Below are 27612 nucleotides of genomic sequence, written 5' to 3' on the forward strand. Positions count from 1 at the left end.
ATAATCAGCATATGAAAAATAGCCTCACTGGTAATTAAAAAGATGTAAACTACAACATCAAGGAGATAATACTCCCCTCAGTCAGGTAGGTGGCTAATGGAAAAGAATGACAATGTCTATCTAGTGCTATCCAGGGCTGGGAACACATGGTTCGTCACAAGGCACACATAGAAGTGATCACCTCAGCAAGGCACCCTGGGCTCCCCTGAGTCTCAGGGGTGGGAAGCGTTTATGCTCTTGGCACCTGTAACTCACTCGGGCTCTGGCACCCTGGCGCCCTGTTGTGAAGCTCCGGCTTGCACAGGTTGGAGGGATGTAACTGAGCAAAGCTTTCTGGAGGAGTAGCTTGGTTCCCTGTGGCAATGGCCTTTAAAATCCAAACTACTCTGAATCTCAAACATTCCACTTCGAGGAATTTTTCCTAAAGCAGTTATCAGACAATTGAGTGAAGGAATTATAACCAGAAGAGCCAATCTTCATGCCTCCACGTTCTCAGGCAAGGTGCCCCCATTCTCCCAGAAGCCAACCAGGAAGCCATGTCAAAATTCACAACCAGGCATGTGGTTTCTTTAAGGCTGACCTCCGAGAGGCTGTCTTTGCTGCTTGAAACCCTTCCCCAACCTTCCCTCCACGCTCACAGGAATGGGGCCAGTTTTTAGTTATTTTTCTCTTATTTATTGCCCATCTCCCCACAGAACAAAAGCTCTATGAAGTCAGAGATGCAGTCCAGGAGTTCCAAGGGGTGATCAGCAGCGGGATAGTGACCTGAGGCCCCAGGAGCCAAATGAGCGCTGAGGAGCTACAGTGTTAAACTGACCCAGGTGGGTGAAGGACCACGCGCTCGCCTCCCAAACATGCTAGAGGAAGGTGACAACCTGCGAAAACAGAAGCGTGACTTCTGTGTTATGTGTGTGTAAACCCCTGCGTGAACAGGGATTTTTTTCACAGGGTTATTTATAATAAAAGACAATACTGGATGACCCTTTACAAATTGACATCCACAGGTGGAATTCAAAACAAGGGAGTAGCATTATTCTTATTGACAACTATTCCAGGTAGCCAGTGCTGAGTAACAAGCCACTCCCAAGCTTGTAGCTTAGACAACAGCAGCATTTATTTTCCTCACCAATCTGCAGTCTGCAAGGGCTGGGCAGGGAGACCTCGTCTCTGCTCCATTTGGCCCTTGCCTTGAAGGCTGGATGCTGGAATCACCTGAAGGCTCACTCACTCCCAGGTGGCACCTGTACTCTGAAGACCCTTTGGGCATCTCTCTCCCTCCTTCTTTCTCTCCTCTGCTCCAGCCCTTGCCCCTCCAGGCGACGGTCCAGCAGGGTAGCTTCAGCAAAGCCAAGGGACCCCAAGGCATGCATCCCATGAAAGACAGAGCTGCATGGAAGCTGCGTCGCCTTTTCTAATCCAGCTTCAGATGTCATTCAGCATCACTTCTGCCACATCCTATTCAATAGAAGTGTGTCACTGAGACAGGCCCACATTCAAGGGTAAGGGAATTGGGCTCTCTCTTTTGTGGGAGGAGTGTCCAAAAATTTGTAGACATATTTTAAAACCACCACAGCATGGAAAGACGTTCACAATACATTAAGAGAAAAAAGCAAATTACAGAACAGTGTGAACAGCCTGGCAGAGCTAGTAGCCCCTTTGCTGTCCAACCACACCTAGTCCCAGGACCTAAACCCGGCCACCTCAAGCCTCCCTGCCTCCCAGCCTCTGGAGGTGCGGCCATGCCTGAGCTTCAGGCTTAGTCTCGGAGTGGGATCTGGATATAAACCCAGCTCCATCATGTCGTTACTCAGAGCTGTTTCCTTAGGAGTAAAACCAGAGTTATAACAGAACCGACCTTAGAGTTGCTGTGAGGGTCCAGTGAGCTACCCTAAAAGCATTTAACCCAGCACCTGGCACATAACAAGTGCTCAAGTGCTGTGGCTCCACCTACACAAGCCTCGCCTGGTGGAGGCTACACAACTGGAGCCAAGCCCCTGGTGAACAGCTTGCGGCAATGACAGGATGCCGCGCCACTGCTGTAAGCCCCCAAACGGCGAAGTGCGACTCCCACTCCCCGGAGCTCTGGGTAAGCAAAGACGCCACCCTCCATCCACAGCAGGACCAGATTGTGCGTCCGCTAGTTCCCTCCCATAGGACAGGCATTGTTCTGCGTGCTGAGCACCCCACCACGCAACGCAGACAGCAGAGGAGAGCACAGCCCCTGCCCTGGAAGAGTTCACACTCTGGCAGCGGGTGCAGATGACTGAACACAGGGCTATACTGTAGGCAACAGGCGGGGGCACAGAAAACGATGTGGGGCACCAAACGTGCAGAGGGAGGCACTATCCTCGGCAGCGAGAGGTTACAATAGGGCTTCATGGACGAGCATGTGCCAGGTGGACGAGGAGGAGGGGAGGCAGGAAACCCAGGCAGACGGTACAGAGGCACAGAGGTCATACGGGCAGATGGGCACCCAGGCAAACGGTACAGAGGCACAGAGGTCATACGGGCAGACGGCATGGCGCTTCTGAACAACCGTTCAGGGAGACTGGAGACTTGGGGTGAGGAGAAGAGGGACACGTGACACACAGCTCGAGGGATTTCTCAAGCTCTGACAAACTTGGACTTCATGGAGGGGAGGACGCTGGAGGGTGTGCAGCAAGGACTAACACTGAAAGAGGACTTGGGAGGCAGGGGGAGGCTGCACTGTCTGCAGGAGAGGCTGCAGCCATAGACAGGGAAGTACGGAGGGGCTGAGAGACGAGGGAGGCACAGGGGGGAGCGGGGGAAGGGAAAGGCAAGGAGGTGAGGGTGCAGGGCTTGGGGAGGAGGGAGGACCAGCCAGCACAGGGATAGAACACTGGGACGTGGCAGATTTGGGCTTGCAGAGCTATCAGCCTATTTCCTGGGGTCCACGTTGTTGAAAGATCTCCATTTTAACCCGAAAGCATCAAGATAGAGGGTTCTGAAATGAAGTGTGCCAAGATCCTGACCACCAGTGGAACCCAAACATCTACAACAAAAATACGAACATCAGTTAACAACCACTAACACCTGTGCTCATGGCAAGTCTGGCTTTGCCTCCTGTAATCCTCACAATCCCCCTTAGAAGGGGTGTTACTATTGTGCTCCCTTTGCAGAAGAGGGAAGAGGCCAGAGCGGAAGGTCACACTGCCTGCTACAGGTCTCTTTCCCCTAACCATCAGGACACACTGCCTCTCACTGGCTCTGCTTCACCCAAGACTTCAGGTGTTCAAGAAACTTGTCAGGTGACTGAAGGGCGCTTTCCCTGCACCATCAGTCACCATTCAGATTCACAGCTCATTCTGAATGGCCAGCAGCACAGCATGACCACTGCTTTAGTGGGAACACCCTGGTGTATTTACCGAAATGACAATGTGGTCCCTGGACTTACTATACATAGTACTTTATCACGTTAAGGAAGCATCTTTTCCTTAGCTTCCTAAGAGATTTTATTAGGATTGTATATCTAACTTTAGAGAATTCTTTTCATCTATATTCATAAACCAGATTAAGAGAAAAAAACCTATCTTTGTTAGATTTTGGTAATAAGGCTCAACTAGAAACTTTTTTTTTTTTTTTTTGGCCGCATGAGGCAGCTTACAGGATCTTAGTTCCCTGACCAGGGATCAAACAAACCCGGGCCCTCGGCAGAGTCTTAGCCACTGGACCACCAGGGGATTCCCTAGAAACATTTTTGTGTGTGTGTGTGTGGTACGCGGGCCTCTCACTGCTGTGGCCTGTCCCGTTGCGGAGCACGGGTTCCGGACGCGCAGGCTCAGCGGCCATGGCTCACGGGCCCAGCCGCTCCGTGGCACGTGGGATCCCCCCGGACCGGGGCACGAACCCGTGTCCCCTGCATCGGCAGGCGGACTCTCAACCACTGCGCCACCAGGGAAGCCCGAAACATTTTTTTTTAATTGAGTTTTCCATTCCTTCTTTTTTTACAAAAACCTGTTTAGCCTATGATGATGAAAGGAATCACCGAATCCTTTAATAACAAGAATTCCCCCAGCAAACAACATGAACCCAGAGGCTTGTTAGATACATCCTCAGGAGCTTTTACATTTCATTTCTTGATTTTTAGCCAGTTCCAGTATTTTATTTCTTGAGTGAATTACAGTCACTCAATTTTCCAGAAAATTCTTTTTATCATTGAATTTCAGATAGATTGATAGTGGGTAACATCTTACAGTTTTAAAATCCTAACTGTTCCCTTTATTCATTTATTGTCTTTTATTAATTAGATTTTCCAGGTATATATCTTTTTCATTATTTAAAAAACCCCTTAGACTAACTTTTGATCTTGCCGGTTAATTTGTTTCTGCATTTATCTTCATCATTTCCTTCCATATACTTTCCTTAATCTTGTATTTTTTAGCTTTCTTTGGCTGCCTTCCTAGTATATAATGGGTATCCAAAGAGTATACTGAATGAATGAATGAATGTTCAAAGACGTGAAGTGGCAGAAAAATGGGAAAAGGATGGGTTCAAAAAATATAAAAATAGAATTGTCAGGATGTGGTGAATCAGACACAGGGTAGGGAGGAGTTAAGGATGAACCCCAAGTTCTGGCTCAGGTAACTGTTTTATGGACTGAATTATCTTCTCCCCAAACTCATATATGTTGAAGCTCTAACCCCAATGCAACTGTATCTGGGGCTAGGCCTTTAAAGAAGTAATTAAGGTTAAATGAAGTCATAAAGGTGGGGCCCTAATCCAATATGACTGATGTCCTTATAAGAGGAGGAAGAGACACCAGGGATGCACATGCTCAGAGAAAAGACCATGTGAGGACACAGTGAGAAGGTGGCATCTGCACTCAAGGAGAGAGGCCTCAGGAGACACCAAACCTGCCAACACCTTGATCCTGGACTTCCCAGCCTCCAGAACTGTGAGGGAATAAGCTTCTGTTGTTTAAGCCCCCTGGTCTGTGGTGTTTTGTTATGGAAGCCCTATAAAATAATACACTTGGTGAACTGTGGGCACCATTTGCTGACTATGTAAGCAGACCTGGGAGACAGCAAGTAGAAATGCCCAGTTGTCTGTTGACCATACATGTTGGCAGAATGAGCCAGAGATAGAGATTTGGGTGTTATAAATGGAAGTGGAACACCATGGGATGTTTACACAGAAGTAAAATAAGACAGTCACAATGAAACTCCAGCAGACATCTCCACAGGACTCTAAAGGAAGAGACGCCCCTGAAGAAATTTTAGAATAGGCAGAAAAACACATGGAAAACCTAGAGAGATTATTGGGGCCGTGAAAACTAAGAGAAGAACACATAAAGAAGTGGACTCAACATTGCCAATTGTAACGTAAAGATCAAGCCAAATAAAGACCAAAAAGGTTAGCAAGTTGGAGATCTATGGTCTCCTTGACAAGAAAACCATCAGCAGATGGCTGGCAGTAGGAGTCATGTGGCAAAGGGTTCAGGTGTGGATGAGGGAGGAGGTAGAGACAGAAAGGGTAGACAACTCTCAGGAAGCTTGTTTGATAAGAAGAAAAAAAGTGGTGGCTGCAAAGGGACATCAGGCTCAGGGAGGGTCTCCTTAACGTGTAAAGTTCTCCATCACATACAGCCACTAGAGGAGAGGCCAAAGACACGAGTGAAAACCCTTGGGAGAAGAGGTGAGGCAGATCAATACCACACAGGTGGACAAACGACACTCCCATGGAAGGAGGGTTGCCGTTTCCACTGTGATAAGAACAAAAGTGTAAAGGGTGGATGTAGATGATTCTGTAGGTGGAAGACAGAAACTGACAGTTTCCCCACCTAGTGTGATTTTCACTCTGAAGTAGTAATAGTCATCTGCTTAGAGTGAGAGGTATGGAGTAACTGGTTTTAAAAAAACAGGGAGGGCTTCCCTGGTGGCGCAATGGTTAAGAATCCGCCTGCCAATGCAGGGGACACGGGTCTGGGAAGATCCCACATGCCGTGAAGCAACTAAGCCCGTGAGCCACAACTACTGAGCCTGTGCTCTAGAGCCCGCGAGCCACACCTGCTGAGCCCACGCGCCACAACTACTGAGCCCGCGTGCCTAGAGCCCGTGCTCCGCAACAAGAGAAGCCACCGCAATGAGAAGCCCGCACACCGCAACTAAGAGCAGCCCCCGCTCGCCGCAACTAGAGAAAGCCCGCATGCAGCAACGAAGACCCAAGACAGCCAAAAATTAAATAAATTAATTTAAAAAAACAAAAGAACAGTGAAACTTAACAGCTATAGGGAATGAATGAGAGCTGACAAGGGGCATATGACGTGATGGCCCAACAGCTCTGAGGAGCCAGTTTAGAGACGAGTGTAGTGGCACCACCCTGCGGTTGTGTGATTTCTCCAGCGGTTGTATGAGGGTGTTGTATGAGGCCCCAATCTCTTTAGATCTTCCTGTGTTTCTCTGCCTGTTCTAAAATTTCTTCACGGGCATCACTTCCTTTAGAACCCAGCTGAAGGTATTTGCTAGGGTTCTGCTGTGACCTTCTTATTTTACTTCTATACATTCTCCATAGGTTATATGATTCACCCCCATGGTTCCAGCCCATTTCCTATGACTCAAAAGTTTGTAAAGGTAACTAACTGGATGAATCCATAGTAGGGTTTTGCTAGGAAAAAGCAATGTAAAGACAGGCACAAATGACCCCAAGAAGATCTGGGCTGCCTCCTATCTTGGCTCTCCCCATCACTGCATTGTGGGTTTCATCCTTAACCAAAGGACAACAGTTCTCATCCCTAATAGACCCAACATTCTTTTTTTATAATGAACACGCATTATACCCACTTTTATTGCCCTGAGGTCATTATAAATAACCTGCTTAACAGACATAGGTTTAAAAGATCCATTTAATGCCCTCAGGGTAATGTAAAGGAAATGTAAAATGAAATTTATAATAAAAAATATATTTCAGGGCTTCCCTGGTGGCGCAGTGTTAAGAATCTGCCTGCCAATGCAGGGGACACGGGTTCGAGCCCTGGTCCGGGAAGATCCCACATGCCATAGAGCAGCTAAGCCCGTGAGCCACAGCTGCTGAGCCTGCGCTCTAAAGCCCATGAGCCACAACTACTGAGCCCACGTGCTACAACTACTGAAGCCTGCACGCCTAGAGCCTGTGCTCCACAACAAGAGAAGCCACTGCAATGAGAAGCCTGTACACTGCAACAAAGAGTAGCCCCCGCTCGCCCCAACTAGAGAACGCCTATGCGCAGCAACGAAGACCCAATGCAGCCAAAAATAAATTTTTTAAATATATACATATATTTCAATCTGTAAATCTCAAGCATAACTACAAGAAAAGAATTAATAAAGCAGTCAGATGTTCATGGCTGTATACAGATCCCCAGGAAGACAGGTACAATCAAGTACTGAGCAGGGTATGCTATACTTGAAACTCAAACACAGGAGCACTGTGACATTCCATCAGGTCCAGTAAAAATCAGCCAATTGCTACATTAAAAAAACAAAAAGTGGGCTTCCCTGGTGGCACAGTGGTTGAGAGTCCGCCTGCCGATGCAGGGGACGCGGCTTCGTGCCCCGGTCCGGGAAGATCCCACATGCCACGGTGCGGCTGGGCCCGTGAGCCATGGCCGCTGAGCCTGCGCGTCCGGGGCCTGTGCTCCGCAGCGGGAGAGGCCACAGCAGTGAGAGGCCCGCGTACCGCAAAAAAAAAAAAAAAAAAGTTTTGAAGTCTCAAGCTATGAGAATAACGACTTTTAAGTACAAAAACTGGAATGTGGTTTGGTTTCAGGCAACCCAGCACATGAAAGATAGAGCAAACAGCAAATACGTAAAGTATCACAAGCTGTTTGTCATATTAGCTTCTTTGATAACTACCCTTTCCTGCCACTCTAAAGTTTGGGGATGGAAATCCGTGGCCAGTGGTGGTCATCTTGGATTTGGAACACAACAGCCTGTACCTGGGGGCTTTGACCACCTCCCTAATGTTACCCAAGAAGAACCATAAAGCCTCTCATCTGGAAAGAGAGTAAAGAAGGCCAAACAGGCCCTCAGGGAGCAGACAGCTTAGAGTAGCCAGAGCCAGGCGGTAAGCACTGCTACCAAGCAAACTGTTCATACTGCAGTGTCTCCCTCCTGACCTAAGATGCTTCCCTGTTGCTGAGGACACCTCTTCTGAACACTGTATTTTTATGTCAAACACCTATGCACATTTCAGACCCAAGCCCAGCTGTCACAGCATACTAGACGGGAAACTGCAGAGCTCGGAGGCCAGGCCTCCTACCAGAGTCCGACAGAGCAAAGAACATTCCAGCTGTTCCCACAATTCCTGGAGCCCCACTGCCACACTCTCTGCTTCCATATAAAGGGGCTGGGTGGGTTTGGGAAGCAGAGGCTGCGATGTGTTGGGTGTCAGTTAAGAGCAAGATGAGCCCTCAGAGGAATAAGCAGCTAGAAGGGTACCAAGGGTCAGTCTGGGGAGCAAACTCTAAATCAGAATGCAACACAGAGAAGATGGCAGGGCACATAAGTAAGGAGATCCAGGAGGCTTCGTTTTACCACTGAACACCAGGGTACTTCTCACATGTAAAGTGAGGATGACTGTAACAATACTTACCCTTACCAACCTCAGGAGATTGTTTGGTGGAAGGGATTCAATGACTTATTGTAGATGAAGACATTCTGTACAGCACTTTATGAATGTTGTTCTTATTACTGTCATTACTCTTTTTTAAGGAACAGCAGACCCATGGAGAAGGTGAACCTAGAGCTTCCTAGGGCCTGGGGCAGTCAAACAACTAGTGGTCACACATTTCATACCAGTGAGTCACGCTTCCTACCTAGTCCACTCCCCAGTGGGAAAGATAAGGATGGAAGACCACTTGCAAGAGTGAGAGTGACTGTTTTGTGTCTGGAAAGAATAGCTGGAAAAACCTATAAGGCTGGGAGGTGTTTTTGAGAAATACGTTTCCAAAAATTTCCCCAAAATGTGTTCCACTAAATATTACCAAAAAAGGATTTGGTGGTGAAATCAGTGTTGGGAACAGGCTTCCTCCCCCAGGCCTTCTTTGAGACCTTAACAATGAATTTCCAGTGAGGATATGGGATGCAGGATGTGCCGAATTTATTTAACAACAGAACCCCTTTTCCACAGAGCATCTATCAAAGGGTTTCATGAAACATACTTTGGGAATTAAACCCTCCAGCTGGGCATAATGTTATATGGGGACATAAATCATAAAAAGGGAAACAAGAGTATTTTGTTAACATTTGATCAATGGTAGGCAGCTGTTGGACATTTTGGAAAAAGGAGAAATCCATTTTTTAACCATGGCACTGAAACAGTATCACATTTTCCCTGAACCACCCTAATTCTAGCCCCTCAAGATCTACCAGCTATGCAACCTCACATTCCACAGTCACATACATTAAATCTACTTTTATTTTGTTTTCTAAAATGTGCTTTTTCTCTCTTTAATATCAGTCCAGGACCTCCACTTCCCCTTAAAAAAAAAAAAAAACACCACCACACACACACATACACACACCCCACCCTCCAACCAGGTGAAACTCCCCGGCGATTAGTCTATAACAAATATTGACACGAGGGGGGAAAAAAGCATGTTGAAATGTATTAGAATCAGAACCTGTACAAAAAAAAAAAAAAAAAATTAAAATATAACCTGAAACTGTTCAAGTTCAGAAAGGCTAGTCAAGTCCTTTTCTCTTGCCAGGAGAATGCCATCATCAGAGGGCTCTGGGTCACCAGCCAGGGAGGGTGGGAAGAAAGAAACAGAAGCAGCAACAGATCCTTCACCAGATAGAGGGGCCTCAACACCACCATCCCACCACGGATGCAGCCGGGAAGAATTAAAGATCTCGGGAGAACAAGTGTTGGCAGACAACCCCAGTGGGCAGCCGGGGCCTTGACACCAAAAACCAGTCTGAGTAGTCAGAGGCAGCAGGGAGCGAGGCCAGCAGAGAACACCAAGCCGGAAGAAACTTCCGCCACCCAGCAGACCCGCAGTGACCCCTACAGGTGCTCAAATTCCAGAGGTTAATCAGCCCGGTGCTCCCAACTAATGAGAGACTGGAGCTGGGCGTAAGAGGCTGAAAACCCGCAGGTTTAGTAAACATAGCCCAGCATCACATCCCTCCATGGCCTGATCTGAGCTGCCAACAAGGGATAAGGCAGGAGAGGGAGAACAAAGCATTCTGATACCTGGCTAGAGCGCCTGCACCATGGTGGGCACTGTGGCACATGGGGCTGGAGAAGGAGTGCCTCCCGTCACTCAGAGAGGGGCCTCCTTCGCAGTCATCCCTGTGGGCCAGTTAAAGCTGCTTCCAGCTTATGACCAGCCTGACAAAATGACACGAAGCAAAAGAAAAACTGGGAGGGATACAAGCCCTTAGACAGAGACAAGAACCTCCTGGAGGGAAGCTGGGCAGTGTCTGGCCCTGTTGGGATGGCATCCGTGGAGCCCCTGAGTCTGAAGGGAGCAACTGGGGAAGAGGGAGTGGGAGAGGGAAGGGAGTTAACGGTTCTTCTGGAACAGTACCAATGTGGGGGGAGGCGCTGGTGAGGGCATGGGCAGGTCTGGAACTCATGGAAGGTAGACAGGGGAGGAAATAGGCCCTTGGTGTCCCCTCCCCACCTGACCCAGGCCTGGTGAGTGCCAGCTGCCCCAGCCGGCCCTAGTGGCGGCTGGAGACCAGACCTTTCACTTTGGACATCTTCTTAGTGGGCTGCCTCTGCTCAGCATGGGGGGGACACTCTCGTTCAGCCAACTGTTGCTCCATCTCCTGAGCTGAGGAGGACGCAGTAGCTTTGAGTGTCTTCTTGATGTTGGTAACCTGGAGGGAGACACAGAATTGGTGTGGTCAGCTTGTAAGCGCCAGAAACTCACTGCAACTTGTTTTCGCTATAAGGGGGGCCACTCAAGGGAAGAAGCCAGAATCCTCTGCAAGAAAATCTGAGATTATCTTCAGAAACTCAGATGAGGAGAAACAAGCAGGGGCTGCTCATGGAAGATACATGGAAATGAGTCAAGTAAAAAAGTGGAACTAATGCTTTCTTGGTTGAAAATGGGGAATAAGCCAAGTGGTAGTGGACCATTTGGCAAAAAGGTACAACACAGCAAGTGAAAGAAAGCACTGGTTAAAATGGCCATAGAAAAAGAAAGGGTGACACAAGATGCTATACTCAGCTCATTACTGTTCACATATGCAACCACAGATATTTTCACCAGAACTTTGGGAATACAATTCCCGAATTCCCACGAGCCCTTCTTGAATAAGCAACTAGAGGATAAACTTCAGCCAACTAAGTGACAAATGACAAAAAATGTAGTAAAAGAAAAATGCGACCACAGTACTGTTTTCAGCATTCCTTTCTTCGATTAACAGAGAGGCTCCGAAATATTTAAGCAACTCCTAAGCATATCCTATGCAATATCTGTGTACTGCTCTAGGATGAATGTTCTACCATTTTTTAATTAGTTCCCAGTTTGTTTTTCACTTATGTATGGTGCTCCTGTGAACAGCCCCCCATGTTTACCTTTGCATACTTTTGTGAACACCTGTGGAGGACATATTCCTAGAATTGAGCTTTCCACATCAAAGGGTTTACACATTCTACTTTAGTAACGATTGCCATACTGCCTTCTGAAAAATGATTGTACCAACTTGTCCTTCTACCAATCGTGTACTCCTGTGCCCGTATTTATACACATTCCCCAACACCAATTCTAATGGACTGTTCATGCCTTTGCCCTTCATCTAGTTGAGGTGTATTGGTGCAGAGTGAGGTGTATGTTTGTCGGTAAGAAAGTAAAGGCGGGGACTTCCCTAGTGGTGCAGTGGTTAAGAATCTGCCTGCCAGGGCTTCCCTGGTGGCGCAGTGGTTGAGAGTCCGCCTGCCGATGTAGGGGACACGGGTTCGTGCCCCGGTCCGGGAAGATCTCACATGCCGCGGAGCAGCTGGGCCCGTGAGCCATGGCCGCTGAGCCTGCGCGTCCGGAGCCTGTGCTCCGCAACGGAAGAGGCCACAACAGTGAGAGGCCCACGTACCGCAAAAAATTTTAAAATTAAAAAATTTTAAAAATTTAAAAAAAATTTAAAAAATCTGCTTGCCAATGCAGGGGACACAGGTTTGAGCCCTGGTCCGGGAAGATCCCACATGCCGCGGAGCAACTAAGCCCGTGCGCCACAACTACTGAGCCTCCACTCTAGAGCCCGCGAGCCACAACTACTGAAGCCCGCGCGCCTAGAGCCCATGCTCCGCATCAAGAAGCCACCGCAATGAGAAGCCCGCGCACCGCAACGAAGAGTAGCCCCCGCTCACCTCAACTAGAGAAAGCCCGCATGCAGCAATGAAGACCCAACGCAGCCAAAAATAAACAAATAAAAATTTTAAATAAATAAATAAAAGAGATATTTGTTTTTGTTTCACTTCAGTGTATTCTGATGGCCTTGGGGGAAAGGTTAAGAAATGTGATTTCTCCGTTATCACCGCTTTATAAAATAACAAGGTTTGTCCAGTTTGATATGTTTTCTAAGCATTCATTCAAATGCCTATTTACCTCCTCAAGCAGCTTTTTCTTATAGAAACTATCTCCCAGTAAGCTATTATTTCAGGTGCTCAGTGACCCTGGTAAGCCAGAAAAAGAAATGAGACTTACCCCAAGGAAAAACCTAGTTTGTTCTGCACTTCTGACACGCTACTCAAGACCCTGTATCTTCCTTCCCTTCCACAACATGTGCCCTCCACTCGAGCCACGCTAGTCCCCGGCCTCACACCCGGAAGCAGTCATTTCTTCTGCCTTGTTGCCTTTCCTGCACCCTGTTATTCCAGCCTGGGCAAGCCTCCTCCTTCGCTAGCCACCTCTGACCCTACCTCTTCCACAAACCCGTCCTGACCACTAGCCTCCCCTCAACCTATATTGCCTGGCAGCGCCCTCTCACTCTCGGGTGGCGGCATCCTGTGTGCTGTGTCTCCTCTGTGTTTCAGGAGTTCACATCTAGCTTCCAGTAAGACTACGTACTGACAAAGTTGAATCCTCCACAGTCAGGTAAACATGCCATAGGGAAAAAGAGGGCTTCTTGGGCAAGTGTCTCTTAGCCTAGGAAATGAGGCCCTTTATCTTAAACAAGGCCTCAGCCTGGATGGGGGGGATGACATGGCTCACAGGGGCCCTATTATGGATATGTCATGCGCAATCAGTTTGACTGTTAGCATTTTAAACACAGGGAACTCACAAAGTAGACTGCTGAGCCAATAACAGACTCTCATAGTTGAAGGGGAGTTAAGAGTCAACTAGCTTTTTGTAATAGCTGTGCAGGTCTACCTGCAGATAGCTCCTTCCGGGACCCAAGAGTGGCCACTCATGTAGGTCCACCAGTTAAGCCCATCTCAGCTTCAAGAAACAATCCTGAGAAGTCTAACTGCTCTTGCACAGAGCCGCCCTTTAAACGACGACTAGTATCCCGCAGACTTGTCTTCTTTGGCCTAAATGCCCCTGATCCTTCTAATTTTCTTCCTTGAGTAGTCTGGCTTGCAGGCCATCCCCATCCCATTACCCCAGATGACCTAGAGTTTGTCAAGCCCCTCAAATCATGGGCCTCAGGAGTTTTCAGGTGGGACTGCGCCTGCTAACAAAATCACAGCCTAGTTCTACTAGAGACGTTAAATATTCAGGCAAAAGGAGAAAGAAGAGAGTCTTAGGGTAGGAAAACCTCTTTGAGCTATGGGGCAGAGCAAAGGGAGACAACAGAAGTAGAGTGCACAGTGGGGAAAGGGTTACATAGAAAAGAAGAACGGGGAGATGGAGAGAAGCACTCCCGGAAGCACCGAGAAGCACACTCTTGGCGCACCACACAGCCAACAGGCTCAAGATCTGTCACTAACTTAACTCCTGGGGCATTTTCTACATAAAGAAAAACAGGGCTTACTTTGTCCAATTATGCTCTATTACCTACCTGACTGGAACACAGCCTATTTTGTGAATGCAGCAAGAACTACAGACTGACATTCCAGAGAACATCAGACTTATAAGCGCACTGAAATATGAAGAAAAATACACTCCAAAATCAAATGTAAATGAGGAGGTGCTTTGTGGAGGTGATCATTACCTCCCCTCCAGGGTATTTGCTCAGAGGTAATGACACAGCTCATAATGTTATTGTTCTATCTCCTCCAGGTATGCTGGAATTGTAACTAATTATGCGCTATTTCTGTGAAAAACTAAAAGGAGAGAATATTCTTAGGCAGTTTGTGATAGGGCTGACTTCGTTAAGAGGGAAGACTCTTAAAGCTAATACTCAACAGAAGATAGCTGCTGTTATAAGATTTTGGGAGAAAAACGTCAAGATTTCCCCTCTGGGAACAAGCAATCTAACTTAAGGACAAGTAAAGAAAAGATCAACTCAGTTGAGAAAATGACTATAAAAGTTAAGTCAAGGGCTTCCCTGGTAGCGCAGTGGTTGAGAGTCCGCCTGCCGATGCAGGGGATACGGGTTCATGCCCCGGTCTGGGAAGATCCCACATGCCGCGGAGCAGCTGGGCCCGTGAGCCATGGCCGCTGAGCCTGCACGTCCGGAGCCTGTGCTCCGCAACGGGAGAGGCCACAACAGGGAGAGGCCCGGGTACCGCAAAAAAAAAAAAAAAAAAGTTAAGTCAAGAGTAACGGAAGCATAAATACAAGCAGAATAGGACAGAATTACAGCTGTGTTTGTGGTAGATCTGTTTTATTTTCAAGTCAACAAATACTTAGTGAGCACCTTCCATGTGCCTTCAGCTGGGGGACGGTCAGCATCCCTCACATAGTAGCCAGATCATGCATCTGTGAATGGAAAAACTGTCAAGGCTCTGGGCTTTGACCACACTCCCACTCTTCTCATACCTGTCTGTTCTAGATTTCCTAGAAGATTATTAAATTAGTAAACTGTTTTAATTGGTAGTGGAGGTGACCTTGGAGGTTTCCTCAAATTTCTTTCTCTCAAACTTAATCAAATCTTTACTGCCACCTGGTGGCAGCATCAGGCTCTGCCAGCTGTGTTTTCCAGCAGTGGGCCGCCCGAGCTAATCCATGTGTGCTGGCTCTCATTTAATAACCATAACCTAAGGAGCCCACACTGTTGTCTACGTATTGGTCGTGCCTCAACATTAGGCAGTGCCTTCTTTCATCAGATGCCATTTTTTCTGGAAATAAACTTGAGCCATTCAAAATTCTAGAACTAGTATCATTCAGTTTTGCAAATGACCACAGTCAAGCCCACCACCTGCCACACAATTAGCAACAGTCCGAGCACAATGGGGCAGCCAGTAGCGATCAGACTCCTCCTCCTGTGCCACCAACCAGGTTTAAGAGTGTTTCAGGCTATCCCAGGTCAGGTGGGCATTTCGCCTCCAAATCTACTGTTTCCAGGGTCTGATGTACAGGGAAGAATCAGTGAATACTGTCCTACTTTGCTCAGACATCAATCCCAGGTCAGAGAAGAGAGCAAAATATTCAAGAGGGGGATCACAGAGCTTATTAGAGAAGCTGCAGGCTTACTTTCCTAATTGCATCTGTCTTTGACTAATGCTAAATTAAATATAGTTCACACTTCTTTGGCTAGAAGTAGAGTTAAAAATTTACAGTGGATGGAACATTCACAGCGTAGGTATGCATATATATACAGGGATGTGTGTATCTGAAATAAATGCACTCTAGTTCATGGAAGCAGAGTTCAGCAGTCCACTGACACCTATAGGGTGTGCCTGAAATATAAACACTCATTTGAGCACCTATTATGTGCTCATTAGGCATGGGACAAGGAGCTGGGCTTACAAAGACCAGGTTTTATTTTCAAGGAGTACATATAACAGAGCAGGGGAAATCTTCAAATTTTACAAATCCCCCTTAGAAAGGCACAACTACTTATTTCTTATGTTCCTTAGCTGTAACTCTGGGTCCCATTCTGCTACACTCTAGGATACCTGACTTCTAAAATTCATTAAATACCATTAATGCTTCAAGCTCCATCACGCTAGAAAAGGACTTTCAGCGCTAAAATTCTGGTCTTCAGGGCTCCAAACAAATTGGGAGATGGCGCCACAGGTGTCCAGGCTATAGGCAGACAAACACCCACTAACTCAAGGGCTGGAGCCTGCGTCTCTCCCAGAGGCTAAAAATGTCCTGAACAACCAGGCATCTAACACCACAATCACACACTTTTATCTTCACCTGCATTTCATCCACCAAATCTTTTCCCTTTTTTCTTTTTTCAAGATGAAACATATCATGCATTTTAAATGGTTACAACATACACATACAGATTAGAGAAGAATACAATGAACACTGTGCACCCACCACACAACCTAAGAGGCAGAGCAGCACCGGGGCCTTGAAGCCCCATGTGCCCCAGCCCAGCCGCACCCCGCCCTCTGCCCCGCCTGGTAACCACCATCCCTCCATCCATCTTTAAGACCCATCCCCAAACTCGTTTCTTTTGCTCTACAGCTGCAAAGTGCATGTAAACTGAGGAATTACAACATTCCGCCCTCCGAGCCCGCTCATGCTCTGGTGACCAGGAATCAGAAACGAGACGGACAGCACCAAGAGGAGGGCCTGGGTCACACTCGCCTCTACCCCAGCACCTCACCCAGTGCCCACGAGAGAGTGAGTGCTGTTTCATCTACGCCAAGATCACAAGACAAGGGACAAACAGGGATACCCTGGAGTGGGGACAGGCGTTCTCTTCCTCACCTCGGCCTCTACCTGCTGCTGAGTTCGGCTGTGGTTTTCCTTGTACTGGTTGGCTCTCAGAACTTGCTGCTCGATGCCCAGCAGGACTGCCTCGCAGCCATCGCACCTATATAAGAGATAACCAGCCCTGAGCCCCAGAAAAGCCTGGTAGTTGTCCTGCAGCCTCCCAAATCTCCCTCCCCGATTCCTTAGAGACTTCCTGTAACACTCCGTCTGCCAGCGCTCTTGCCCCTTCACTCCTTCCAAAAGACAGGTGTTTCTGAATACATAACATAGGGCATATGGAAACAAACATGGAGGATGTGGGGCGGTTTCTTAGAATACAGCTTTAATTTCCAACCTTTGTATCCCATGGGAAAGCTTCACGGACTGCGCAATTAAAGGAATTAGGAGGGACTTCACAGATGGCACTGATTAATCAGTTTTCTCAATAGAAAAATTTATTTTCTAAAAGCATCCTATTTTGAAGATTGCCCTTTTTCTCAGAAGTGTGTTACTTCCCAACTGCCACCCCCTCCTCATTATATCATTTTCCCCACTTTTTATTTTGAAATTTTAAATACGTTAAAAAAAAAGTTGAAGGTATAGTACAATAAATAGCCACATACCCTCCACTTTAGAGTCAACAGTTGGGAACATTCTGTGTATTTGCGGTGCCGCTCTACATACCAATTTTGTTTCAAATCTAACTCCAATGCATAAAAACAAGTTGTAGGAATTCATACGAGTAAACATCCTGGAATGGGGGCTAGAATAGGCCCTCTGGATGCAAACACGTTGAAGCCAGACTATGGAGGTGAAAGACGGTGTCAGTCATCTCAAAAACGGAAAAAGACAGCCAACTTTAGTGGGACTGGAAACCTAGATTTTGTATGCCAGACCATTTTCATGTTAGGGGTGTTTTCTAAGTTTATTTCCCATTTAGTCTGACTTCATCGTTTTAAAATCTTTTGAAAGTTACTGCTTGTGTCAGATGTTGTAAAGGGAAGGGGTCTGGAGTCACACTTGGGACAGAACCTGGGGTAAAGGGTGGGCAAGTACATGCCTGGGGATCCAACAGTAGCTGAAGTGAGGGAAACTTAGGGGGCTGTGGACCCCCAGAGGGTCAAAGCTGGACTGTACATCCCTGGATACACACCCCTAGAGGCTAAGCCAGAGAGTCAGTCTGTTTAAAGACAAAATGAACCCCAGCCCTCTGCACAAAGTCTGCCTACTCTGCTTCATGGCCTCCGACGTGCCATGTGCCGCCTGGGAACACACTCTCCTCACCTCCAATTATACTCTCACCCTGGCCCTCCTTCACAACTCAGCCTTGAATCACACCATGACAAATCCATGTAGAACGTGCAACAGCTCTTGCAAACATCAAATTCCATTAAAATGGAGTACATGCAAATGTTCCACTTCCTTTTATATACCAGAATATGGTTATCAAATATTCAGTATATGAGTCTGTGTTCCAACTTAGAATAACCCATGCCTTGTCTTTAATATCCTTCACAATGTTTTACAAACACTAGCCCAATGTTACTGATGCCGAACTTGGTTCTCTTATCCAAAGAATCTTACCAACACTAATTCCCAAGCTTGGTCAAACACTGAGGGTGAGTCTGCAAAGCACAGGATCAGTGTCACACAGCGAGGCTTCAGAGGCTCCACCTGCCAACTCTGGGCATTTTACAGCCTGCTACTAAACAGCCCCCAACTGCACAGGACAAGAACTATTTTACAACCATGGCACTAGGAAGCCTGAAGTGATTCCTACTGCCACACAGCTGTAGTCACAAATGCAGCCCCACTCCCTAGCTTGCTGTCCCAAGGCCCCAGCTCCCAGGCAGCCCCAGCTGATATCTGGAGATCACATTTCCCCAAGCAGAGGCATAGAGGGCATGCTGGGTATCCCCTCCCTATAGAGGGGGGCACCTCCTTCTTTGAGCCTCACCATTCATGCAAGGTCTTGACAATATTATTGATATCTTTCTTTCGGATGTCACGGCCAATGCAGAAATCCACTTCTAGCAGCTGGTTTCGCTGATCCAGCTTGCCCTGGATGATATCAGTGTAGACAGCCTCGATGATGAGGTCTTCCAGTTCCCGGAGATTCCGCATCTCCAGGTCCTTCAGCAGCACGGAGTAGGGGATACACTATAGATAAGGTACATGTGATGTTTACAAAAACCATTGGTAAACATTAAAGAAAATTCAGGTTATTACTCAGATAGCCAACATATGCCTCAGGGCTTTGGGAAATGCAGTCTAGTGGTAATTATTAACATCTATGGCAACAAGAGATGGATAAATGAGCTGTGAGACCTGTGGGATCCAAACAAGACCCACAGCATCTAGGAATGCGTTCTCCTCCATCCCCTGCCTCCTGGACTTTGCTCAGCTTCCAGCTTTCATGCTCTGAAGCACACTCTTAGAGATCCCAAAGACTCTTTCTAGAGGAAAAAGAGATATCCTCAGTATGTGGCACTCTGCTGCCTCTTGGAAGCTGGCAGAATTTGTATAAGACGCCAGATCATCAAAAAAACTCAAAAGAATCTCAGATACTGGACACACAAACTGGCTGCTTGCCCAGCAGAGCACAATTAAAAATCTTACAGTCTAATGCATCCACCTACAGGTGGCCAGTGGATACTGCAAGCTCAGAGGTCATCCTGAAGTTTACATGTTTTCTTGGTCTCTGACAACCAATGTCAATTCCCCAACAGTAGTCCTGTAATGGACTGTACCGACATTCTGCATGACTCCAAGACAACTGGATTATCTAAATACCAGTTTTCTGTAAATCCTATGACACTTCACTATTAGTTTGAAAATTAACACAGCAATCAAATCTGCAGAAACAGGAGGAAGATGTATGAGGAGAAGAGGGCAAACATACCTGGGGGTTTTTCTATGACTAAAGGTCTGAAATCCAGGGTTGGTACAGGGGCTTAGAATGACAGGTTGGACAAAGGATTAATCTCCAAATTATACAAGCAGCTCATGCAGCTCAAGAGCAAAAAAACAAACAACCCAATCCAAAAATGGGCAGAAGACCTAAACAGACATTTCTCCAAAGAAGATATACAGATTGCAAACAAACACATGAAAGGATGCTCAACATCACTAATCGTTAGAGAAATGCAAATCAAAACTACAATGAGGTGTCACCTCACACCAGTCAGAATGGCCATCATCAAAGAATCTACAAACAATAAATGCTGGAGAGGGTTTGGAGAAAAGGGAACACTCTTGCACTGTTGGTGGGAATGTAAATTGATACAGCCACTGTGGAGAACAGTATGGAGGTTCCTTAAAAAACTAAAAATAGAACTACCACACAACCCAGCAATCCCACTACTGGGCATATACCCTGAGAAAACCATAATTCAAAAAGAGTCATGTACCACAATGTTCACTGCAGCTCTATTTACAATAGCTAGGACATGGAAGCAACCTAAGTGTCCAGCGACAGATGAGTGGATAAAGAAAACGTGGCACATATATACAATGGAATATTATTCAGCCATAAAAAAGAAATGAAATTGAGTTATTTGTAGTGAGGTGGATGGACCTAGAGACTGTCATACAGAGTGAAGTAAGTAAGAAAGAGAAAAACAAATACCATATGCTAACACATATGTATGGAATCTAAAAAAAAAAAAAAAAGGTTCTGAAGAACCTAGGGGCAGGACAGGAATAAAGATGCAGAGGTAGAGAATGGACTTGAGGACACGGGGAGGGGTAAGGGTAAGCTGGGACGAAGTGAGGAAGTGGCATGGAAATATACACACTACCAAATGTAAAACAGATAGCTAGTGGGAAGCAGCCGCATAGCAAGATCAGCTCGGTGCTTTGTGACCACCTAGAGGCATGGGATACGGAGGATGGGAGGGAGACGCAAGAGGGAGGAGATATGGGGATATAAGTATATGTATAGCTGATTCACTTTGTTGTACAGCAGAAACTAACACACCATTGTAAAGCAATTATACTCCAATAAAGATGTTAAAAAAAAAAGAATGACAGGTTGCAGAAACGAGGGAAAAAGTCGCTCCTACTCTTTGCTACACTTGAGAAGTTCATGATCAGGACAAAAAAAAATTCAGGTCCTCATTTCCTAACAAAATAGGCCTCCCACCTGAAGTGCCCAGCTGAGAATCAGAAATTTGTGATTAGGCCAGATAAAATAATTTTAGCACGTGAAACAGCAATCCAAGAACAAATATACATCTCTCCAGCTCAATCACAGAGGGGAAATGCAAAAAGCAAACTTTTTCAAAGGCACAGCCCCACAAAAATTTATAGACATTTAGGCTGGGATTGGGCAGAGAGCCAAAAATCAACTATAAATTAATCAAACCTGGATCTTCTTTGTTAATGGCTATAAGCAGCTGGTTGCACGTCTTCTTCTAAAAAGAAGAACTCAGAGATATAGTGGAGTGGTATCTTACAGAAGGTTAGGGTCAGAAGTTAGCAGAGAAGGCAAAAATTCCAATTAGTAAAATTAATCTTGAAAATCCCCAGAGGAAGGCAGCATATTAAAAAATCTATCTCTCAGTAAGTTCAACATAGCAAGTTTTTCCTCCTGCACAGGAACAGTTCACTGTGCACTGAGCAACAGCTGAAGCAGTTAACTTGCCTTGAGATGCCTTGATGTTTGAAAAATCTGTATCTTGAAACAGCAGTCTCCTTTAAGCATGGCAAAATGCTCACAGCACGTGGGGTACCACGGCATGCCAGAACTGAGACCTGCTGATTCACAATCACTCCTGGGCATACTTTTCCTAAATGGAATGGTGAGTAATTATCTACACTATTTTAACTGTTATCTTTTTCTCTTTTGTCCTTTGCCAGGCAAATTTTATGCATTTATGATGCAACTCAACTGTGTGTAGCTGGGAGTTCCCACACTGATGCCAATGTGACACCTGCCTCGAGGTAAGGAGGAAGACAGGAAAGGGTTTGGATCGTACCTTCATCCTTGACGCCAAGCTCACGATGGTAAGGTGTTTCAGCTTGTTCTGCTGAGCTGTGCTCAGTTCTGGCAGGCTCTCCTTGTTGGCTGCTCAGTCCCACCCACCACAAAAATCAAGACACAAAATAAAATTAGGATTTCTTCATGGAATAAGCACACCAACTCCCCACATCAAACCTGCTATTGAATCACTGTCATGACTCTGCACTTATTCACTAGGCAAATGTTCCATAAGCACCTCCCATCTTCTCTGAAATACCATGTGCTACCAAAGAAGACAAAACTGAATCTCTACACACAAGAAGCTTAGTCTCCTAAGAAGCCGGGCATCAGTGCACAAAACGGCATGACAATTCTCTTACTGGAGTACTATTTTCAACATGTCTTCACTGAGCGTCTGTTATGTGCAATGCACTGTCTTAAGTGATTCAAGGAGAACAGACGGGGCTTGTCAGGGCTGCTACACTCCGCAACTCCAGGAGCACCAACTACCACCCAGAGTCGTGCAACTCAATGGCCCTGGATTTGTCCTCAGTCTTACCATCCAAAGTTTCAACAGCTACAAATGCAAGAGAACTACCAGAAGAAAGGTACAAACTACCAGAAGAGAACAAAAGGGTGAGGAGGTGGGGGAGAGGCAGAAAGGGAAACAGGGGGAGAGAAAAAAGAGAGAGTGCAAGTGAGTGCAGTCACACTGGGGAACTGGGGAGGTACAGGAGACAAAAAGAAAGAAAGGTGGACTATGAGATGATCCTTGAAGGACAGGCAAAACTTTAGCAATAACAATAATAGCAACAGCAATGGCACCAGCCAAGGCAACGTATATGGCAAGCTTTACTTAGTGTAAGTGCACACACATCCAGTTAGTCCTCACAACAGCCCCACAAGACAGATTCCAAATGTCTTCAATTCCTTATCCATAATGCTGGATTCCAAAAAGGTGAATCCACACTGCTTTTGCTCCCTTGAGCACGGTGCTGAAATTCATTTGGTGGCAAATCATGACCTAAATTGAGTTAGGCTTTTTATCCCACTTGTTGTGAATATTCATTTGTTTTGCTGCAAAACTGTGAATGTGTTTGACTACCGGTGCTGCCCACATCTCTCGAGGGTGTTACATAAAAAAGTATATGCATCATATTACCTTTTTAAAGTCCCCAAAATTCTAAATTATGAAACATCTAGCCCAAGAAGTGCAGATAAGGGATTGTGGACCTTTTTATTACTCCCATTTTACAGATAAGGAGACTGAGGTACAGAAGACCATTTAATTTACCAAAGAACACACAACTATTGAAGTGGACACAGAATATAATGCAAGAATCCTGGTTCTAGAGTCTGTAAAATGCTGCTCTTTAGTGAGGATGGAAACAAAGGATACACACACTGGAACAAAGTGAAGGTCAGAAAAAGCTGGCAAGTGGCAAACTGTCCAGTCTGGCAGCAGCACCGAGTAAGTAGAAGTGACCATGGAGAAAGAAAATGAGAAAAAAGGGGAAGTCGAGGACATAGTAGAGAAGACCCTGAGTCACACCACTAAAAGAAACTGCCAGGCCTATATCATTATCACTAAAATAAACTAGGGAAGCCAGACAAAAATGGCTTGGGTGGAAGGTAAGTTAGTGTCTGGACATTCATGCACCTCATTCCTGATATTTAAGATTCTAATTTATCAATACAATGACTCAAATGATCTACAAAAGAGAAGGGGGTAAGTAGATTATGGAGTATTCGATTATGGAATATTAAAAATGACTACAAAGACTTAAAACATGGATAAATGCCTATGAAATAAGTGAATAAAGCAAGATATAAAATGGTACACATAATCTACTTACACCTACATATCAGAAAGCACAAGCACAAGGAAGAAAAGTCCAGCACCATAATGCTAACAGCAGTTTAATGGGAGTACAAGTGACTTTTTTCCCTGTTTTCCAAACTTTCTTCAATATGATGATAGTATTTAGATAATATTTACAACGCTTAAATACTTTACAAAGTATTCCGACATTTCACAACACTCCAAGTGTTCTACAAACACCAGTCCTCAAGAATCTCATCTGGAAAATAAACAAGGGCTATATTCGTGGATGAGCATAAACATAGTCCCCATTTACCCACTAGGAAATAAAAGGCGGGAACGAAAGTCCTCATGCGAGGTCACTTACAGAGCACAGTAGAATGAGAAACAGCCAGGTTAGGAAGATACCACCCCATGTTTTATATCCCAGACCTCAGTGACCCTCATGAAGGCAACATATCCAGACAGAGCAACAAAATTAAGAAAAGTCTTTGGAGGATCTTAACCAACTCACCTATGTAATCTGGGTATGTTCCATAGGCAAACAGATTCAGCAACTGCAAATAAGCAGCATTACCTCCTTCTGCAAGCTGAGGAGGAAAAAAAACAGCAGTTCACAGACCGAGCTACCAATCACTGCAGTGTTCAAGAAGAGGGCAGGTGATCACATGCCACAGTTCTGACCGTTTTATTGCTTGGTCCCTGAGGTCCCTCCCAACTCTTTGAGTCTTTGGGAAAAAATAAATAAGGCCCCAAGTTTAATTTTTCTCTCTGAGGAGTACATGCTTTATACTGCACAGAGCATGCCCAGGAGCTACTTTTGTCACACAGACGCACACACACACAGCAGTAAGCACTGGGAGCAGTTCAGGTTTGCTCAGGATTCCCCTGCCATCAAAACAGACTGGAGGGACTTCCCTGGTGGCGCAGTGGTTAAGAATCCGCCTGCCAATGCAGGGGACACGGGTTCAACTCCTGGTCCGGGAAGATCCCACATGCGGCGGAGCACTAAGCCTGTGCGCCACAACTACTGAGCCTGCGCTCTAGAACCCATGCACAACAACTACTGAGCCCACGCGCCTCGAGCCTGTGCTCCACAACAAGAGAAGCAACTGCAATGAGAAGCCCGCGCACTGCAACGAACAGTAGCCCTCGCTCTCCACAACTAGGGAAAGCCCGTCCACAGCAACAAAGACCCAACACAGCCAAAAATAAATCAAATAAATAAGTTAAAAAAAAAACAGACTGGAGCAGTCTTGTCAATATACCAGCTTGGCGGGTACAGCACAAGCCACTATCAATCCAAACTGAAAAAAGTGTAGGGTTGGCTCCAAGCTTCAGGACTACATGTGGACTGTGAATGCTGGAGATTAGCACAGCATAAGGCGTGACAGAACAGCCCAGCTGCGACAGGAAACCAGGATACCAGCCCCAAATAAAAGTTTTCATTAGAATTACTTATTCCTCGCTAATGCTAATGGCAAAGAGCTCTCTGTAGAAGAAAAACGAAAGAGATACTGTTCTGCCAGGAACTGCTCTACTCTGCTCTGCTGCCAGTTACCGTAACTGGGTGTTTCCCTTACTCACAAATAATGTACCTGTTACTCTTCCAATTTACCAAACTCAATAAAGTCTAAACAGGAACCAAGTGGTATTCTGTGGACACCAACAATACCACTTGATTTTAACCATCTTTTAAAAAAAGCTTCCAAAAACTATGTCTGTAATTTCTGACCACTGAAAGGCAGCTAGCTTATTCCCAGCTCACATATGGAAAAAAACAAACTATGGGAAGATAAGGGTGATTTGCTAAGCACTCCAACAAGAACTCTAGCATCTGAATACCCCAGCCTACTGTCTCAGGTTACCGAGAATCTCCTGAGGCCCTGAATCATAAGTGGAAGAGACCATCAAATCTAGCCCCCACTTTTCAGACAGACGATTACAAAACTAGCCATAAAAGACTATTTTCTCTAAAGCAGACACTCCAAAATTTCTCCCACTGGCCTAAGTCAACAAGGTCTTTCTGGCTTTAATTTTCATCCATCTCCTCTTACCCAAACTTCCATATGAAACAACCACCTGGCATATTCATTCAGGCTTTTCACAAACTTGAAGAAACACACTACCCTTTGGTCATCTCTTCTTTTGAAAAATGATGAGCTACCAAGCCATGAAAGAGCAGGGAGGAAATTTAAATGCAATATTACTAAGTGAAAGAAGCCACTCTGAAAAGGCTCCATATGTATGATTCCAACTACACAACATTCTGGAAGAAGTAAAAAGATCAGTGGCCAGGGATTAGAGGGGAGGAAGGGATGAAGAGGCAGAACAGAGGACTTTCAGGGCAGTCAAATACTCTGTATGATACTGTAATGGGACATGTCATTATACATTTGTCTAAACCCATAGACTATAAAACACCAAATGTGATCCCTAATGTAAACTATGGTCTTTGGGTGACAATGACGTGCCAGTGTAGTTCCACACTGGTGGCAGGCTGTTCATGTATGAGAGCACAAGGTATATTAGAACTGTCTGTAACTTCCTCTCAACTTTGCTGTGAATCTAAAACTGCTCTAAAGAAATAAAGCCTATTAAAAAAAAAACTCAGTTTTCTTAAATTTCCCTCACAGGATTCCTTTTCTATCTCTGGTAATTAAATTTTTACTGAAAGTCTACTGTGTGTCAGGCTACAAAATAAGCTCTAAGGAAAACAATGGTGAGCACAATAGATCTTACCGTCACGGAGCTTACAATCTAGCAAGACAGGCTGACATTAAACAAAAATTTACAATTAAAAAATAAAACTAGGTGCTCCCCTGGTGGCGCAGTGGTTGAGAGTCCACCTGCTGATGCAGGGGACACGGCTTCGTGCCCCGGGAGGAGCCGCGAAGCGGCTGGGCCCGTGAGCCATGGCCGCTGAGCCTGCACGTCCGGAGCCTGTGCTCCACAACGGGAGAGGCCACAACAGTGAGAGGCCCACGTACCGCAAAAAAATAAATAAATAAATAAAACTAGGTCTTCCTGTTTCCAGCTATTGCAGGGAGAGGAAATGATGCCACTCCACACACCTGCAATGGATGATCATGGGGAACTGCTCAAGTTTACTAACCAAGAGGAATAAGCAGATGTACAGCAGCAAGTCCAGTAACGTGAAGACCCATACTCCTTCTGCTACAACGGGCTGATTCACAGCAGGGCTACAGGCATGGAGCCGGCAGCCAATGGCAAAGGTGTCCTAGTGTCATGAAGAGAAGATCTGGCCAGCAAAAGTCAGCCACCCCATATGTGTGGACCACCATCAAGAAGAATGCCTGGGCGACACTCAGTAGCATCGCGCACATGATCCACAAGAACAAGTACTGCCCAGATCTGCACATGGTGGCCGTCAGCAGAGCAGGCACCACCCTGGGCAGCCAGGAAGAAGCTGTGATGGTGAAGAGGAAGCCAACCCACCCTACCAAGAGCTCCTGAGCACATCCTCCAAAGTAAGAAGATGTCACCAGACTTTTCGATCAATCAATATAAAAGTATCAATCAATAAATATAAAAATATCCAAAATGGGAAGTAGAGGTTGAAAAAGTATAGGTTGCTTTACATGTCTGTTCCACCTGGTTACTCTTCACCAGATCTTCTCATTTTTAAGGCACAACAACCAAAAGTGATACCCAAGGTTTTAATAACAACATCAAACAAGCAAACAAAGCAAAAAGGACTACTTCCCAGCTTTTCATGTCATATCTTTTTTTTTTTTTTTTGGCCAACGTTGGGGGAAGATGTGGAATCTTTTTTTATTTTTTTTATTTTTGGCTGTGTTGGGTCTTCATTTCTGTGCGAGGGCTTTCTCTAGTTGCGGCGAGCGGGGACCACTCTTCATCGCGGTGCATGGGCCTCTTACTATCGCTGCCTCTCTTGTTGCAGAGCACAGGCTCCAGACGTGCAGGCTCAGTAGTTGCAGCTCACGGGCCTAGTTGCTCCGCGGCATGTGGGATCTTCCCAGACCAGAGCTCGAACCCATGTTCCCTGCATTGGCAGGCAGATTCTCAACCACTGCACCACCAGGGAAGCCCTGTCATATCTTTTTTACACACCTTCTTCAGCACAACACTGCCCTTTTC

At 46.0% G+C, this 27612-nt stretch overlaps 1 protein-coding gene and 1 pseudogene across 5 annotated transcripts in view; one reads left to right on the forward strand and one right to left on the reverse strand.

Moving 5' to 3' along the window:
* Window positions 1-634: 634 nt before the first annotated feature.
* COPS7B (COP9 signalosome subunit 7B) overlaps window positions 635-27612 on the reverse strand; it is a 35084-nt gene continuing 8106 nt past the window's right edge. For 2 of the 5 annotated variants that reach the window (XM_060015931.2, XM_060015929.2), the window contains 5 exons: window positions 24005-24080; window positions 21685-21773; window positions 18663-18865; window positions 16721-16826; window positions 9585-10826 (listed from right to left, as the gene is read on the reverse strand). In XM_060015931.2, coding sequence (XP_059871914.1) covers window positions 10668-10826; window positions 16721-16826; window positions 18663-18865; window positions 21685-21773; window positions 24005-24080 — 633 coding nt within the window. In that variant the 3' untranslated portion in view covers window positions 9585-10667. Of the gene's footprint in view, window positions 876-9584; window positions 10827-14701; window positions 14813-16720; window positions 16827-18662; window positions 18866-21684; window positions 21774-24004; window positions 24081-27612 lie in introns of those variants that run through there. The other 3 variants (XR_011246536.1, XR_009520099.2, XM_060015930.2) reach the window with 3 other exon arrangements.
* On the forward strand, window positions 26562-26980 carry LOC132428715 (large ribosomal subunit protein eL28 pseudogene; annotated as a pseudogene).

Source organism: Delphinus delphis, chromosome 7 (genome assembly GCF_949987515.2).
Source record: "Delphinus delphis chromosome 7, mDelDel1.2, whole genome shotgun sequence".
Classification (NCBI taxonomy): domain Eukaryota; kingdom Metazoa; phylum Chordata; class Mammalia; order Artiodactyla; family Delphinidae; genus Delphinus; species Delphinus delphis.